The sequence below is a fragment of the Rhipicephalus microplus genome, chromosome X (assembly GCF_043290135.1).
Source record: "Rhipicephalus microplus isolate Deutch F79 chromosome X, USDA_Rmic, whole genome shotgun sequence".
Taxonomy (NCBI): Eukaryota; Metazoa; Arthropoda; class Arachnida; order Ixodida; family Ixodidae; genus Rhipicephalus; species Rhipicephalus microplus.
Window position 1 is genome coordinate 191,034,751 of NC_134710.1, and position 15,176 is coordinate 191,049,926.

Consider the following 15,176-nt stretch of genomic DNA (forward strand, 5'->3'; position numbering starts at 1 on the left):
CTACGACACATTCGCATGAAGTGGCCACAGCGGCCGCATGCGAAGCAGGTTCTACGGCGAGCGGGACATGCCGTCGGTTCACAGTTACGTGTGCCGCAATTTCCACAAGTCTGCATATTTTTGCTGTACTGAACATAGGCAGCTTCGGTATCTGAAGATGGCGAGGTCGTTTGGCGAGCGTGCGGCAAGCTAGGGCGGCTCTGATAAAGGGTGCGTGCCTTGTTGCTGTACCGGCTACTATCGTGCGTGCTTCGTTCGGAAGCGTCATACTGACATGGGTGTTGGCATGTGATGCGCTCAAGAGAATTACAAAAAGCTTCCGACTGCAGCTGGGCTCGCTCGCTGAGTAGGGTAATTTCAACTGCACGGTTGAATGTCAACGTGTCGCCCTCCAAGAGTAACCGTGATCCCAACTGCGTGGATGCAACTCCGGTAACGAACTGATAGCACATATTATCGTTGGCTTGCTCGGCGAAATTACAAGAAGCTGCCAGTTTGCGAAGCGCGAGGACGAAGTCGTAGATTGACTCACCATGCAGCTGATGGTGGCCTCAAAAGGGATGTAATTCTAGGCGAATGTTGCGCCGCCCCAATGAAAGGTCGTTCCAGAATTTTGCGGGCCGCGTCGTATACATCTGGGAGACTCACTGCCGCTTTTTGTTTGAGGACAACACCATGGTCTTTGCCTTCACGGGTTGAGGTAGGGGCGGCGGCTAACACCTCAGTCGTCAGTAGCTGCGGTGTGATGGGCGTGGGTGGAAGCGCATCGAAAATACATCGTTCTTCAGGGCCCAGGCAGTGCAACAGCAGGGCTCGCGGGGGACTGCAGGCAGGTCAGCAGCTCCAAACGCAAGAAGAAAATTCTCATAGGGGTGTATCAAGCGGGTCCATGGTATGGCTGGAGTGCCCGGGGTGGGGCGAAAGGGGGGTGGTGGCAAAAGTGCGCCAAAAGCCATCGCGGTGTGATCGAAATTCTCGTCGCCAGATTGTAGTGTCGGCAACACGGCACGATTGAGGATAGCATATACACTCAACCCATGCCACAAAAGAACTGCTTTATTCCGGTGACAGTCGTATTTACACATGTCAGAGGTGGCACCATCTCTTGATGACAGTGTGACATAACTAATGTCGCCTAGTGTCGACCTTCGACACTACAGAAGTATTCAAAATGAACAATAAATATTAGTCAGCATGCAACCTCTTGTAAAGATGCTTTCGCTGCAGTGTAGTGGTGCAAAGCAGTGAAAGAATTTATTCGAATGTACATTAGTTCAAATTGAACCCTTTGTAAAAAGGTTTTCACTGCAGTGAGAGAGTGAGAAAAACTAGCCACCCTGTTTACGAGGTGTCTCCTGACGGGAAGAGTACCAGAGTCCTGGAAGAACGCTAACATCATCGTAATACATAAGAAAGGAGATGACAATCACTTGAAGAATCACAGGCCGATCAGCTTGCTCTCTGTAATATACAAACTATTTACAAAGGTAATTGCTAACAGAGTAAAGAAAACATTAGAATTCAATCAACCAAAGTAACAAGCAGGATTTCAAACAGGCTACTCAACAATTGACCAAATTCATACTATAAATCAGGTTATAGAGAAATGCTCAGAATACAACCAACCACTATACATAGCCTTCATAGATTTCGAGAAGGCGTTTGATTCAGTAGAAATATCAGCCGTCATGCAGACACTGCAAAATCAGGGCGTCGATGAAGTATATATAAACATACTGGAAGAAATCTACACGGTATCAACTGCTACCATAGTGCTTCATAAAAAAAGCAACAGAATACCAATAAAGAAGGGTGTAAGGCAGGGGGAGACAATCTCCCCAATGCTATTTACTGCGTGCTTACAGGAGGTTTTCAGAAGCCTAGAATGGGAACAATTAGGGATAAGAGTTAATGGAGAGTACCTTAGTAACCCGCGCTTCGCCGATGACATTGCATTGCTGAGTAACTCGGGGGACGAATTGCAACTCATGATTACGGAGTTGGACAAGGAGAGCAGAAAGGTGGGTCTTAAAATTAATCTGCAGAAAACGAAAGTAATGTACAACATCCTCGGAAAAGAGCAGCGCTTCGAGATAGGAAATAGTGCACTTCAAGTTGTAAAAGACTATGTCTACTTAGGGCAGGTAATAACCACGGAGCCAAACCACAAGATTGAAGTAACTCGAAGTATAAGAATTGGGTGGAGCACATTTGGCAAGCGCTCTCAAATTATGACAGATAGATTGCCACTATCCCTCAAGAGGAAGGTATATAACAGCTGATCCCGGCTGTGGCGGCTGCATTTCCGATGGAGGCGGAAATGTTGTAGGCCCGTGTACTCAGATTTGGGTGCACGTTAAAGAATCCCAGGTGGTCAAAATTTCCGGAGCCCTCCACTACGGGGTCTCTCATAATCAAAATAATGGTTTTGGGACGTTAAACCCCACATATCAAATTATATAACAGCTGTATCTTGCTGGTACTTAGCTATGGAGCAGAAACCTGGAGACATACAAAGAGGGTTCAGCTTAAATTGCGGACGAGGCAGCGAGCAATGGAAAGAAATACGGTAGGTGTAACCTTAAGAGACAAGAAGAAAGCAGACTGGATTAGGGAACAAAGCAGGGTTAAAGATATCATAGTTGAAATCAAGAAGAGGAATTGGACATGGGCCGAGCATGTAGCGCGTAGGCAGGATAACCGCTGGTCATTAAGGGTAAGTGACTGAATTCCCAGAGAAGGCAAGCGGGTTAGGGGGAGACAGATGGTTAGGTGGGCAGATGAGATTAAGAAGTTTGCGGGTATAAATTGGCAGCAGCAAGCACAGGACCGGGTTAACTGGCGGAACATGGGAGAGGCCTTTGTCCTGCAGTGGACGTAGTCAGGCTGATGATGATGATGATGATGAGAGAGTGCTATGCCATGAAAACACATATCCAGGAGAAATATGCACTGTCGCAAAGCCTCCTTTTAAAGTTAAATGACCATATTACCCCACACTGATTCATCGTTTCTTTTTTTTTTTCAAGTTTAATAGCTTGTCATGGCAACTAATATTCTCTAAGTATAGTAAATTTCAATAAAACACAACATATGTTACAGGGTATCACTTGCATTCTTTCGAAAGTCAAATCCTGCGACCATTCAAAGTTGTTTCCTCTTCCTTTGAACCAAAAAGAAGGGCATGTGCACAGGCCTTGTTTCAATTTTTTATAAATAATATACAGGTTAGTTGGGTCATGACTAATGTGCCCTTTATTTTTTTTAATATCGGATAAATGCTATTTGAATTTCATTCGAAATTGTTCGACCAAAATTACTGTTCACTTCGAATTTGATTGGAACCTAAAATTCATTATTCGCACAAGCCTAGTGTTGCTACAGTTTTTACATAAGGGGCGATGTTTCAGGGTTCACATTGGTGTTCTCAGTAATATGCTATACTTCTACATCAGGCCATATAGTAGGTAGCAGCACCGTTTATTTTTGATGATGACACTAACGTTATGTTCTTTAACTAGAATTGAATGAGTAAAGTTGTGCAGGGCACACATTTTGGTGGAGGCGACATGCTTGAGTCCCTTGTACTGCGTGATGTCGTTGCATGTTAAGGAACCCCTTGTTGATATAAATTACTCGAAGCCCTCCAGTACGGCATTTATTGCAGCCTGACTCACTCTGGGACATCTAAATCTTAAAAACCAGCCATTTAGCTGATCCAGTTCTTGCACATGTTTTTTTAAGCTAAGTATTGACATTGCCTGCTTATTTTATTACAATTATTAGCCTCAGTTGAAGTATAAAGCATTTAATGCATTACATTGCAATATTTAATATTAAATTAATCATCGTGAAAAGGAGAGTTCACATTGTGCCTAGCAGATGATTGTGTGTGCTAGCTGCCTCCTTTGTTCTACTTTTCTATCTTCTTCTGCAGGCATACGCTGTTCAGGACCCTGAGGTGGGCTACTGTCAAGGGCTGTCCTTCCTTGCTGCTGCCCTACTACTTCATGTAAGCAATCAAAATGTGATGTCCCCTAGAAAGCATACTCTCTAAGCAGAGACAAAGCAGGCTCCACTTTGAATAGGTAAAAAAGCAGCCTAAAGTATTGTATTTCTTATCACATGGCACACAGTCATGTAATCTTTTTAGCAGCTTTGTGCATCAGGTAAAGTGCCACTTGTCCCACTTGGAATTTCATTTTTGTAGACTGCTCGAAAAATAAACCATGCATTCTGAGAATCTGATGTGGCTGAATGAATGAAGCTTGGTGTTAGATGAGTCGGCATTAAATTACTGACAGCAATGGAAGTGCCAGCGCCTCAATCGTAAACTGCGTTTCAAAATCGCAGAAGTTTTGGAGTGCACTAACGAATATGCTCGTAAACTTGCAGCAAAAAGCTGGGTGCAGTTCTGCGACTCGATGAGAAATACCTTAAGCACGATGAAGACATGGGCTATGTCGCGAAGCTTGCTCGGCCCTGGTAGCACTAAATCTACGGTGTCCAGGACGATTCAGAGCTTGGTGGGTGCTTTCGCAGGCACAGAGGAACAGCTTTTGAAAATTCTTCATTCGACATACGTGGGCGACGCCAGCGGCCCGCCACGCACGCTTGGATACGAGGGCACGCCAAATGCAGCACTGGATGAACCTATCACAAGGGCTAAACTTTTTGCGGCGGTACAATCTGCGAAATCTAACACAACATCGGGACCCGATCGAGTTACTAACACCATGTTACGAAACCTTAGTGATGACTGCCTCGAACTTGTCCGCTATTTTAATGAGCACACTTGGAAGCCTGGGATTGTTCTGCCAGAATGGACAGAGGCCACAATTGTACTAATCCCCAAGCATGGGAAAACCCCCATCTTACAGAATCTCCATCCAATTTTGCTCACATCCTGCCTCGGCAAACTCTTCGAGAAAGTTATTCAGACACGCCTATGACACTATCTCGAGGAACGGGGTTTTTTCTCTACCCACATGTATGGTTTGTTCCACAACCTCTCAACACAAGCCCTTTTCCTCCGGCTTCGGGATGAAGTATTACGCGACATTCCCTCGGGCACAGGACACATCTTGGTTGTTCTCGACCTAAAAAGTGCGTTTGATACAATGGGCCACAACCTCATCTTGCAGGAGCTCAGCTCCTGCAACTGTGGGAAAAAATATACCGCTATATTCAGTCTTTCTTCACCGATTGGACTGCAACAATAGGCTTATTAGATATTAAATCATTGGCTTTTCATATATTCAACAGAGGAACGCCTCAAGGTGCCATATTATCTCCTTTACTCTGTAATACTGGGATGGCCCGCCCTGCCTGACAGCTCGAGTCTCTACCAGACTTGGGATATGCCCCGTATGCCGATGATATAACCCTCTGGGCGACCCGAGGCTCTCTCGGCCACAAGAAAACTACTCTCCAAGAAGCAGCTCAGAGAGTGCATCTCTTTGCGGAGAGCTGTGGTATGAGTTGCTCACCGGAAAAATCTTAATTTGTCGGGTGCATGATTACCGAAGTAAACCACCATTCGCACTGAAAGTAGGTGACCATTCCATACGAGAGGTGGCGTGTACACCTATACTTGGTCTCTGGGTACAGGAAAATAGGCATGTGGACCACACCCTCAGAACTCTTTGCACTTCTGTTAAACAAATTGTGCACATGGTACACAGAGTGACGCATAATCGTAAAGGCTTTGGAGAGGCGGACACACTTCGTATAATCCAAGCCTTCGTAGAGAGAGAGAGAGATCGAGAAAAAGGAAGGCCGGGAGTTTAACCAGATATTGGCATCCGGTTTGCTACCGAGCACAGGGGGTGGGGGAATAGGGGCAAGAAAAAGGGGTAGATATAGAGGGAAAAAAAAAATGCACGTGCACACATGAGAAAACAAAAACACACACAGGAAGGGTATTCTGGCTACAACCGTTCAGAAAAGCTGGTCGATCGCCAAAAGTACAATAGCGCTCTCAGGGCCTTCTTCTGTGAAGTTGCACCTTTTCGATATTCTAAAACTCTTTCCTCCCACAGAGGTTGATTATCTAATTTGCTGAGTTCCTTGTGTAGGCATAGTCATTGTCTACTATACTCTAGGCAGTCACAAAAGATATGTTGGATGGTTTCTTTTTTGCCACAGTGGCCACAGGCTGCGGTGTCGGCCATCCTAATGTGGAAAGCGTAGGCGTTGTTAAACGCAACGCCCAACCACAGCCTACATAAAAGAATATGGTCTGCTCGGCAAAGCCTCAACGGGACTTGAAGACTTAACGTAGGGTCAAGCGAGTACAGTCGGGCATGCTTGAAGTGTGGCTGATTGCATTGTGATGTGGTTTGCTGGCGAGCAAGCCAGCGGAGCTGTCGTGCAGCATCTGCCCTAAAAAGTGGTAGTTGCAGTTCATGGTCTTCTGCGTGGGCTGAGCGAGCAGCTTGATTGGCCCGCAATTAACAGAATAACGTACGCCATACCAAGAGCTCAGTAAGACAAATTGAACAAGTGGATACCCTCATTTGTACCGCCTTTAAGGCCGCCCTCGGCCTACCAATGGGAACATCCACAGATCGGCCTCTTGCCTTGGGGATCTACAACACCTTCGAGGAGCTTAGGGTCGCGTCTTCATCTCGCAGTGAGAAAGACTTAGCGTCTCACCCACAGGTAGGGAAATATTACGTGGCTTAGGATATCCTGCACGGCCCCGATACAGTGACAAGGAACTCGTGCCCCTTTCCGCTCGTATTTGTGTCCAAATACATATCCCCAAGTGGTTGAAATTTCTGGAGCTCTCCACTAGGCATCTCTCATAATCATATGGTGGTTTCAGGACATTAACTCTTTCGGGACCGTCCGAAAAAGGGATGAAAAAGAAAGGTGTGGGTAAAAATTTTTTATTATATGAAACAAAAGTACTACACTACTTTATCATACACCAAAATGCAAGTTATTGAATGGTTTTTAACATACAAAACAAATGTTTTACCTAAACATTGCACATAACAAATAAAAAAATCTGAAAGTAAGAACTTAGAGAAAAAAAAAACACAAAAAAGTTTAAAAAGTGTAAACACAGAAATTTTCAACAAAAATAAAATTATTTGAGAATATACAAAATGTGGCAAAATGCTTTCTTTCTTGATCGTAAAAGTTTGGTGTGGCTAGGAGTAATGGTTTTTTTGTGTGAGCCCTTTGGCACTAGGTACCAGCACTTGCACATGTGCCTAGGTTGGCGTTGCACGACGCGTGTGCCACTCGCCGAAGCAGTTCCGGACTGAGGTGAAACACAGGTGAACTTGGCACGTGTCACAAAAAACGTTTGTTTTGAGCTCGACTTTGGTGCGTTCGTAGCACAACTTGCAGTTCTTACGTTTTTGGACTTTTTGTGGTTTGTGGTCCGCATGTTTTGGAGTGGGTGGTGGAGGAGATCGAGCTTGTTTGCCATCAAAGCCAAAAATCTGCTCAAGAAGCTCTTCTCTGAAGGCCAGATGATCATACCCGGCTTTTCGACTGAGCTCACGGATCTCCGGATGTGATGCACGATGTGCTTGAAAAAGCACAAAACTGTTCACGCAGGCAATGTCGATGCAATGAAAAAGTAACGTCTTCCACCACCGCACACTTCGCATCAAGACGTTGCAGTAACCAATCATTTGATCCGACTTATCTACTCCCAGCATTCCAGAGTTGTATTCGTCAGTCAGCAATGGCTTGGGCACTGATACTTCAGTCCAGGTGTTACCACTCCGCACTCGTCTTTTTGCAACAACTTTCTTGTTGGCAGTGTGGATGGTGCTGATCATATTTACAACGTGTCAATCTTTCCACTGAAGGTAAAGGATGTTGCCATCTCGCATCCATCGAATGTCCCCACGTTTGGCTTTTTTTTCCCAACGTGGCTCCTTCAGTTCTTTGGGAAATCCTCGGCGATCTTTGCGCGTTGTTCCACAAGCCAATGTTTTATGGTCAAGAAGGTAATCAAAGAGGTGTGTCGAAGTGTAAAAATTGTCCATAAAAATTTTGTATCCCTGATCAAAGTATGAGAAACACAGATCGCACACTACATCAAAAGCCAAGCCATGAGGCCCCGGCTGCACACGGCGGCCAGTGTAGACACTGAACTGCACAGTGTATCCTGTATCAGGGTCAGCTAGCACCCACAGCTTGTATCCCCATTTAGTCACCTTATCTTTTAGGTATTGACGAATTCCAGACCTCCCTTTTGATTTTACTATGCGCTCGTTCACGGAGAGATCTCGATTGGGCTGGAAGAGCTGTGCTGACACTTGGTTGATGTTCTCAAGAAGCCACCACATGTATCGCAGCTTTCCTTTTGACTGTTGGTTCGGATCATCCAAGTCCGGAATTTGGAGGAGCGCTAGCAAAGCGATAAATCGCTTTCGGGGCATGATGCGTCGTGCAAGGAGACCACTATAAAGACTTCCTACGTTCCAGTAAAGTTTAAATCTTGGAACCTTCACGATCCCCATGTAAATCACCAGCCCAATGAACTTCAGCAGTTCACTGGGGGTGACTTCCTCCCACGAACCATCTGGCGGAGAGTGCGTCGGTTTTTCAAGAATGCGGGTCCATGCATACTTGTTTGTGTTTTCGCAAATCATTGCAACAACTTCCGCAGAAAAAAACAGAAGAAATAAATCCAGGGCAGTCAAAGACTTCTTCGTCCCGCTTCTCAGGGCCATGGCGACGTCATCGCCCAGGTAGACACCGGGCTGTCTTCTTGGCGAAAACTCAATCCGCTTCTGCACTGGTGGCAGGAGATCACCACCATAGGTGGTTGACACCCTAGCGAACAGATATAAATCAGCGAGAACATATACCGAGTTCACATAGCTACTCGAGAGCCAACTGAAAGCGAAACCAACACTCATCTTCCAGCCCCGCTTGAAGTTCCCGGCTGATCAGCCCCTGAATCCTCACTTGATGTAAAATCTGAGCTCGTAACTTCACATTCTGAGTCATCACTGCCGCTTTCATCGCTAAAATCTACTGTGGAAGCCGAAGATAGGCGAGGCGGAAGCGTTTTTCTTATCGCGCTCGCGCGCGAGCACGATGCCATGTTTATTACTGTCGACGATGCCGCGCTGTCAAAAAAAAATATCTGACGCGTCGCCGCCTGGCGATAAAAAGCAAACTTAACAAATTAAAAAATTATAGTTATCAAACTATCTCACAGATGGCGGCAGGTGTTCCATTGAGCAAAAATTTTTATTCTGGATGCGCGCGAAACCATCGATCACATCACATGTGATCACATGTGATCGACGGCCTATGGGCGCGGTCCTGAAAGAGTTAAACCTCGCATATCAATCAATCAATTAAATACATTTCGCTCCTATACTGAAAAACATGAATCCGTTGTACCGCTGAGCACTTCGCAACGCCAGAGCCCGGCAACTCGCCAAACAATTTGGAACGGACCCAAACACGCTTTGTATGGACGCAGCCCGCTGCGGTATCCGTGGCTTTTTATTGGCCACTGTTGGTTCAGTACGCAGCCCTGGTTTATTCACCTGTGCTTCAGCTAAGACGAACTCGGCGGACACCACGGTAGCCCTTGCGGTAGCACTCGCTATCAAAACCAAAGGAGTTATAGGACAGCAATCTTATATTCTCACGGGCTCTCAAATAGCTTGTCGTTATTTGACTAACGGCTGTGTACCTGCATGCGTTGCCCGCCTCTTAGGTGCAACACTAGACGAGGAACACTACATCATATGGTGCCCTAGACATACCGTATTTACTCGTGTAATCCTCGTACTCGCATAATTCTCGCACCCCCCACATCGCCCAACAAAAATACGATTTTTTTTTTTCCTCGAGTAGTTATCACACCCCCGAAAACTGCCGCAATAATGTCGTCTGCTCGTTCCACTCACTGATCATGATAGTGTGCGCCATCTGGCGTCATCTCTTAAGCATCAAGCATACTATTATATCACGGAGATTCAATCCAATCCAAGCCAAGCCAAAGGGGCAAGTGCGCGTTGCGGCCTGTTTTGTATGTTGCGTCGGTAATCTTGTCACGTTATAGGGCGATATTGAAGCTACACGGCTGCTTTCAACTTGAAAGTGATAGATCATGTACTAAACAACGGCAAGAGGGCCGCCGGTAGGCCCTTCGGAGTCTACGAGTTTTGTGTTCGCTACTGGTGACGGCAGCTGAAAGCCACCAAGACGCTTTTGGCCTGCTGTGTGCCTAAGACTGGGATCGATTGTAAACTTTATTTCTTTAGAAGGAAATTGCGGACGATTCTATTAAATAGCCATCAGCCCTATACTGACATCCTATGCTTACCTTTTGAGGGCTCCTGTTGAATGATTAACGCTACCGCTACGCCCACAATGCCCACAAGCTTTGCGTATGGTATTCTAATTCTCGACTGTTTGCTTCCACTTTTTGTGTCTCAAATAAATGTTGTCTTGTGTTGAACCTGTGCTTTTATTGCTGAGGTAAGTTTTAATTAGTACTTCCCAAAGCTTGCTGTTAGTTGCTGGTATGAGAATCCCAATTTGCGGCCACTTCGTTTTCTTTTTCGCTCTGTACGTTTTCGTGGAAAGTTTTTCCCGCGTAATTCTCGCACCCCCCAACTTTGCATCAGTTTTCCACCAAAAAAAGTGCGAGGATTATGCGAGTAAGTACGGTATAGCGGTAACAGGTAACGATAGAGCAGACAGTGAAGCTCGAGCTATTACTCAACAAGCAACCGTCCCTCGTCCAGATACCCATCTGCTGCTCCAGGCTCCCCACACTCCTTGAGGCATTTTAGAGCACCAGCGTCGACAACGACAGCGATACTCACCGCCCCATTCTCGCCTGAGTGTAAAAGAAGCGCATCAGTGGCGCCGCCTGCATACAAATACATATCCGCACCTGTGTTTAAAACATGCGATGCACCCAACGGCATACGCAGGTTCTTGCCCGTGGTGTTGGAGGACAGCCAACACTTGCTCACATTACATGAGAATGTAAGTCAAGGCCAGCCGAAATTAATATGCCTCAGATTTCCGTGAAGAAATCCACGATGGAGCTGTGGGAGACCTTGCTTGCCAGCGAGGAAAAGGAGGCCCTAGTGGTGCTCCTGAACCAGGCGCGGCGGGCTGCTGAGGCCAGTGGAGCCCTGGACTAGGGGCCACACCCACCTACTTCTAACCCTTATTTCATTTTTTTTCTCTGTAATAAACATTTTTCCATTCCTCCATCGTAATGTAAATGTACTTCAATGAGACTTGCTGTTGGGTGAGTGTCATGAGTAAGAGGGCACGAGGCACGTGCCAGGCGCTGTAGTGCGGCATCTGCGCGCGAGGCTCCCTATGGTGCACTTACGCACCGCATTCACGTACGAGATAGGTCAAAAAATGGCTCGTGACTTTGACCTGAGCCGTAATGGCAAATGTTGAAAGGTGAACTGTCACTGTCAATGAGACTTGCTGTTGGGTGAGTGTCATGAGTAAGAGGGCACGAGGCACGTGCGAGGCACTGGAATGCGGCATCCACGCGCGAGGCTCCTTATGGTGCACTTGCGCACCGCATTCACGTACGAGATAGGTCGAAGAATGGCTCGTGACTGCGACCCGAGCCGTAATGGCAAATCTTGAAAGATGAGCTGTCACTGTGCTGTGGAGCTTCGAACTGCGAAGGTTGGGAAGGTCAGCGTTGCTACAGTGGTGAAAGGAGTAGCTGCCTGGTTCTTAAGGATGTCAGTGTAAGAGGCCCGAGAAGTGGCCGTCGACAACAGAGGTCCCGAGTGAGGCTGTCCGGACCTGCCGCAACCTTGCACAGCAGTTCCTGGGTGGACGACAGTACTTCGACTTCAAGCCTGAACAGATGTGGCCCACATCAGTCATCAGAGTGCGTTATCGATGAGGCCATGGACGATTTAGGTTTGACCAAGCAGGCCGAAGATGACGAATAAGGACGGGACACCGGCAGTGAAGACAAGCAACTCGTTCAGCGACATCTTCCAGGATGACTTCCAGTACCACTTTGTTGTAGTTCTGGAAGGTGCATCGGAACAGTAAGAATGTTCTACTATTGCAGGAGCGCATGAAAGTAGCCACTGGGATGCCATCTTGAATAGAGACAGATTAGGGCTTAGGGTAGGACTTGACTTGGATTGATGTTATTTTCAGCTTGTGTACATGTACATGTTTCTTTGGGGTGAATTTGGAGTGTGAAATTGTTTGCTATTTTGTGTGGTAATAAAATTGATTTGCTGTGTTTCTGCCGACTCGAGTCTCTCTCCCAACTCCATCCACTACAAGCACTCCTGAGGTAAATCGTGACTGTGAGTTATATTCTTTTTTCCTTTCTTATGGTTTTTTGTTTCAACTTTGCACAAAAAATGCCGTATGTGATTTAATGTGGTGTGTAAAAGTGCAGTTGCCGCACGTGTTTTTTGTGCTAATGCACAAAAAAGACCTTAAGTAGAGTCTATTAAACTAGTCCTACCTAATGTTTTTTCTTTAGTGTCCCTTTGATTTGAGGGCTATTTTTTTTTTCTATGGTCTGATCAATAGCAAAATATAAACCAGAATGAAAATTGAAAATGATTTATTTAGAACATATAGGTACACATATCAGCTGCTTCTCTACATAGTCAACATTTTATTTAAGACATCTTTCAGTGTGTGGCACCAACATTCCTACTGGATGCCACGCCCACCGCTAGAAATAGCTGGCACCGCCGTCCGCATGATGTGCTAGGTGAGATCAGCACCAGCATTGTCTATTCAAGATGGTGACACATGCTGAAAATGAAATTTTATATAGCCACTTGCTCTGTAATTTTGATTAAATGGGGATGTTTTCTAAAATGGTTGCTTGGGCGAATTGGTCCGAGATTATTCACATAACAGCAGCCCCAAAAATGGAGGACAAGTTGTCCTCTGTGTTTGGCGCTGGTTTTATGTGAATGATGTTTTCTTGCTCTAGCTGTGCTTCTCACAGCACTTAAAAGCACTGCAATTTGCAGTCGCTGTCTTTGAAGGCATCTGATATGGTAGGCAGTGCTTGGTGCCACAGTGCTGGACATATCGCAAAGAAGCCCGGAGTCGGCTTTCACATGTGTCATAAGGGTAAGAATGCTGCGTGTAGTGTGGATTTTAAAACTTAGAAATGGTGAACCTTCATTAAATGCAATATCGTCGTACAGATGGTACTTCAGCAAAAAAGATTTCTGCTTCGGCGTAAAGCTAAAATGTTCGGTGAGTAGCAGAAAGCACTCACTGAGATGCTTGCCTGTGAACGAATGTCTTCTAATGATGCTTTTCTGCTGAAAACTGAGCCATATATTGTGCCCATCTGCGTAATGACCCCGAAATTGGGTTGATTCACTCCCAAATTCAGGCTAGCCTATTTGGACTTTACTTGTTTTCTACCAAGCCATATATACTCTTGTCAAAAAGTGTCAACCTGTGCCTTTTATGGTGTAGATGCGATGTCTCTAAAATTGCTGCAGAACTTACCAAGTGTAATGCTCCTCGAAACTTTCCGTTGCGATTTCTATACCTTGCTTTTACCACACTTAGCAGCTACAGTAATACCTCGGGGATAAGAATCTCATGATGTCATCAAAAATGTTTGTATCATATGAAATTCGTATCGCCAGAAGTTGCAGAAAATTAGCATGTGGCATAAGATAGTTGGTGTATGTTTTCATTTATTGCTTCTCAGGGTCGCAGCAATGTCATGAACAGCTCTGAATGATTGCCATGAAGTTTTTAGAGGTCAAAGGTCATACCTGCGCTCGTAGATATAGGACCCGTGTACACGTGTGTAATTAATGAACGATCTGGGCTGTGACCCGCAAGAATTAGTAGTCCCTTCCTAATCTTTGTACACTTTTTTACATGACACCAGAGCACTGCAGTGAAAGTGAACTAATGGTGTACCAACACGATCTTGAGACATCGTAAAAGGGATATGTTTCGTTTCCTTGGTATGCAGCGTTAACACTCCCCACACTGTAGAGCCAGCCGACAAGTATAAAATATTTTCTTTGATTTTAAAGCTTTTGCACTCAGCATCAGCAAGCCAGCCCCACCGTAATGGACATCATCTCAACGAGTCAACACAGTTCCACTGAGTTTGCGAACTCTTCATTCTGCGGGCAGCCTAAATCACAGAATTTACTGTCAGAGTCACTGGAGACAATGCTTTAATTGTTTTTTACGTGTACCATGAGCATTTGGCAGATTGGCTGCTAGTATACATTAGGAATCGTTGTCTTGCCCCGACGTCACGCTTCGATGACACGTCCCGGAGAAGATGCCTCCCCAATATAGGAACTGAAATTTTCTTTTTAAGGTAGCAGTATTAAAGATATAAGTGATGCATTTCCAAGCCCCACAGTACTCTTTTTAGGGTTCTTGAAACTTGTGTTCTTATTTAGAGCTACAATCCCAAAATATTCAAAATTTGTTTCAGTGCCCCTTTATGGAGCACTTAGCACGCAAGAAAATTTTAGAACCTCTATCATTTGCTGTTATTACTTTCTAATCATGGTGATGTTAGCGATGTTTTTCAGGAGATTTGAGGCCATTCCCGAACAACTGGAGAGTTTGCAGGTGTGCCCGTCCTAAGCAATCGTGCATGATGTCGTGAGGCCTAGCTTCTTTGCTAAGACAGTCTTCTTCCTTAGTCAATCCTCGTCCACCTGTCATAGCTTGAGTGGTGCACGAGGGCGTAGCTTGCATCGACGTGGCAGGCGCATGAAAATATAGTACACATACAGCAGTAAGTGTCGACGTGTTAGAAAAAAAAATGCGCAAGAGCACAGCAAAAATTGTAATCTAAACGTGGAAGCACTCGAAAGGGCATTAGGACCTCCATGACACAATCTTGGAGGCTACGACAAAGATTGATTCTGACCCCGGTGTAATACCTGTGTCACACTGGAGGTGTTCAGCTCATTAGGTTCAAATATCATTCAGTGCAAAGTATGCCATTTGATAGTGGCGGGGCTGCACAGGAAAAAGTAATGTCATTCGTTCATGATATCATTGTCGATAATTCAAAAAAAAAAAAAATTGGCCGGAAAATTGAGGAAGGTAAATGTGGAGTGATAAAAGTGAAGTTTCTAATTTTAAAATAAATGCGAGAAGTCGCTTCGCTAAATAAATACGTGTCGAAATTTTATACTGCAGAATATATG

The 15,176-nt window shown here is 45.3% G+C and overlaps 1 protein-coding gene across 2 annotated transcripts in view; it reads left to right on the forward strand.

Annotated features, from left to right (window-relative positions):
• The window catches only part of LOC119177325 (rab GTPase-activating protein 1), a 203,156-nt gene that overhangs the window by 117,521 nt on the left and 70,459 nt on the right, over nucleotides 1–15,176 (forward strand). For both annotated transcript variants that reach the window (XM_037428794.2, XM_037428795.2), the window contains one exon: nucleotides 3,938–4,012. In XM_037428794.2, the coding sequence (XP_037284691.2) occupies nucleotides 3,938–4,012 (75 nt within the window). The remainder of the gene's footprint in view (nucleotides 1–3,937; nucleotides 4,013–15,176) is intronic.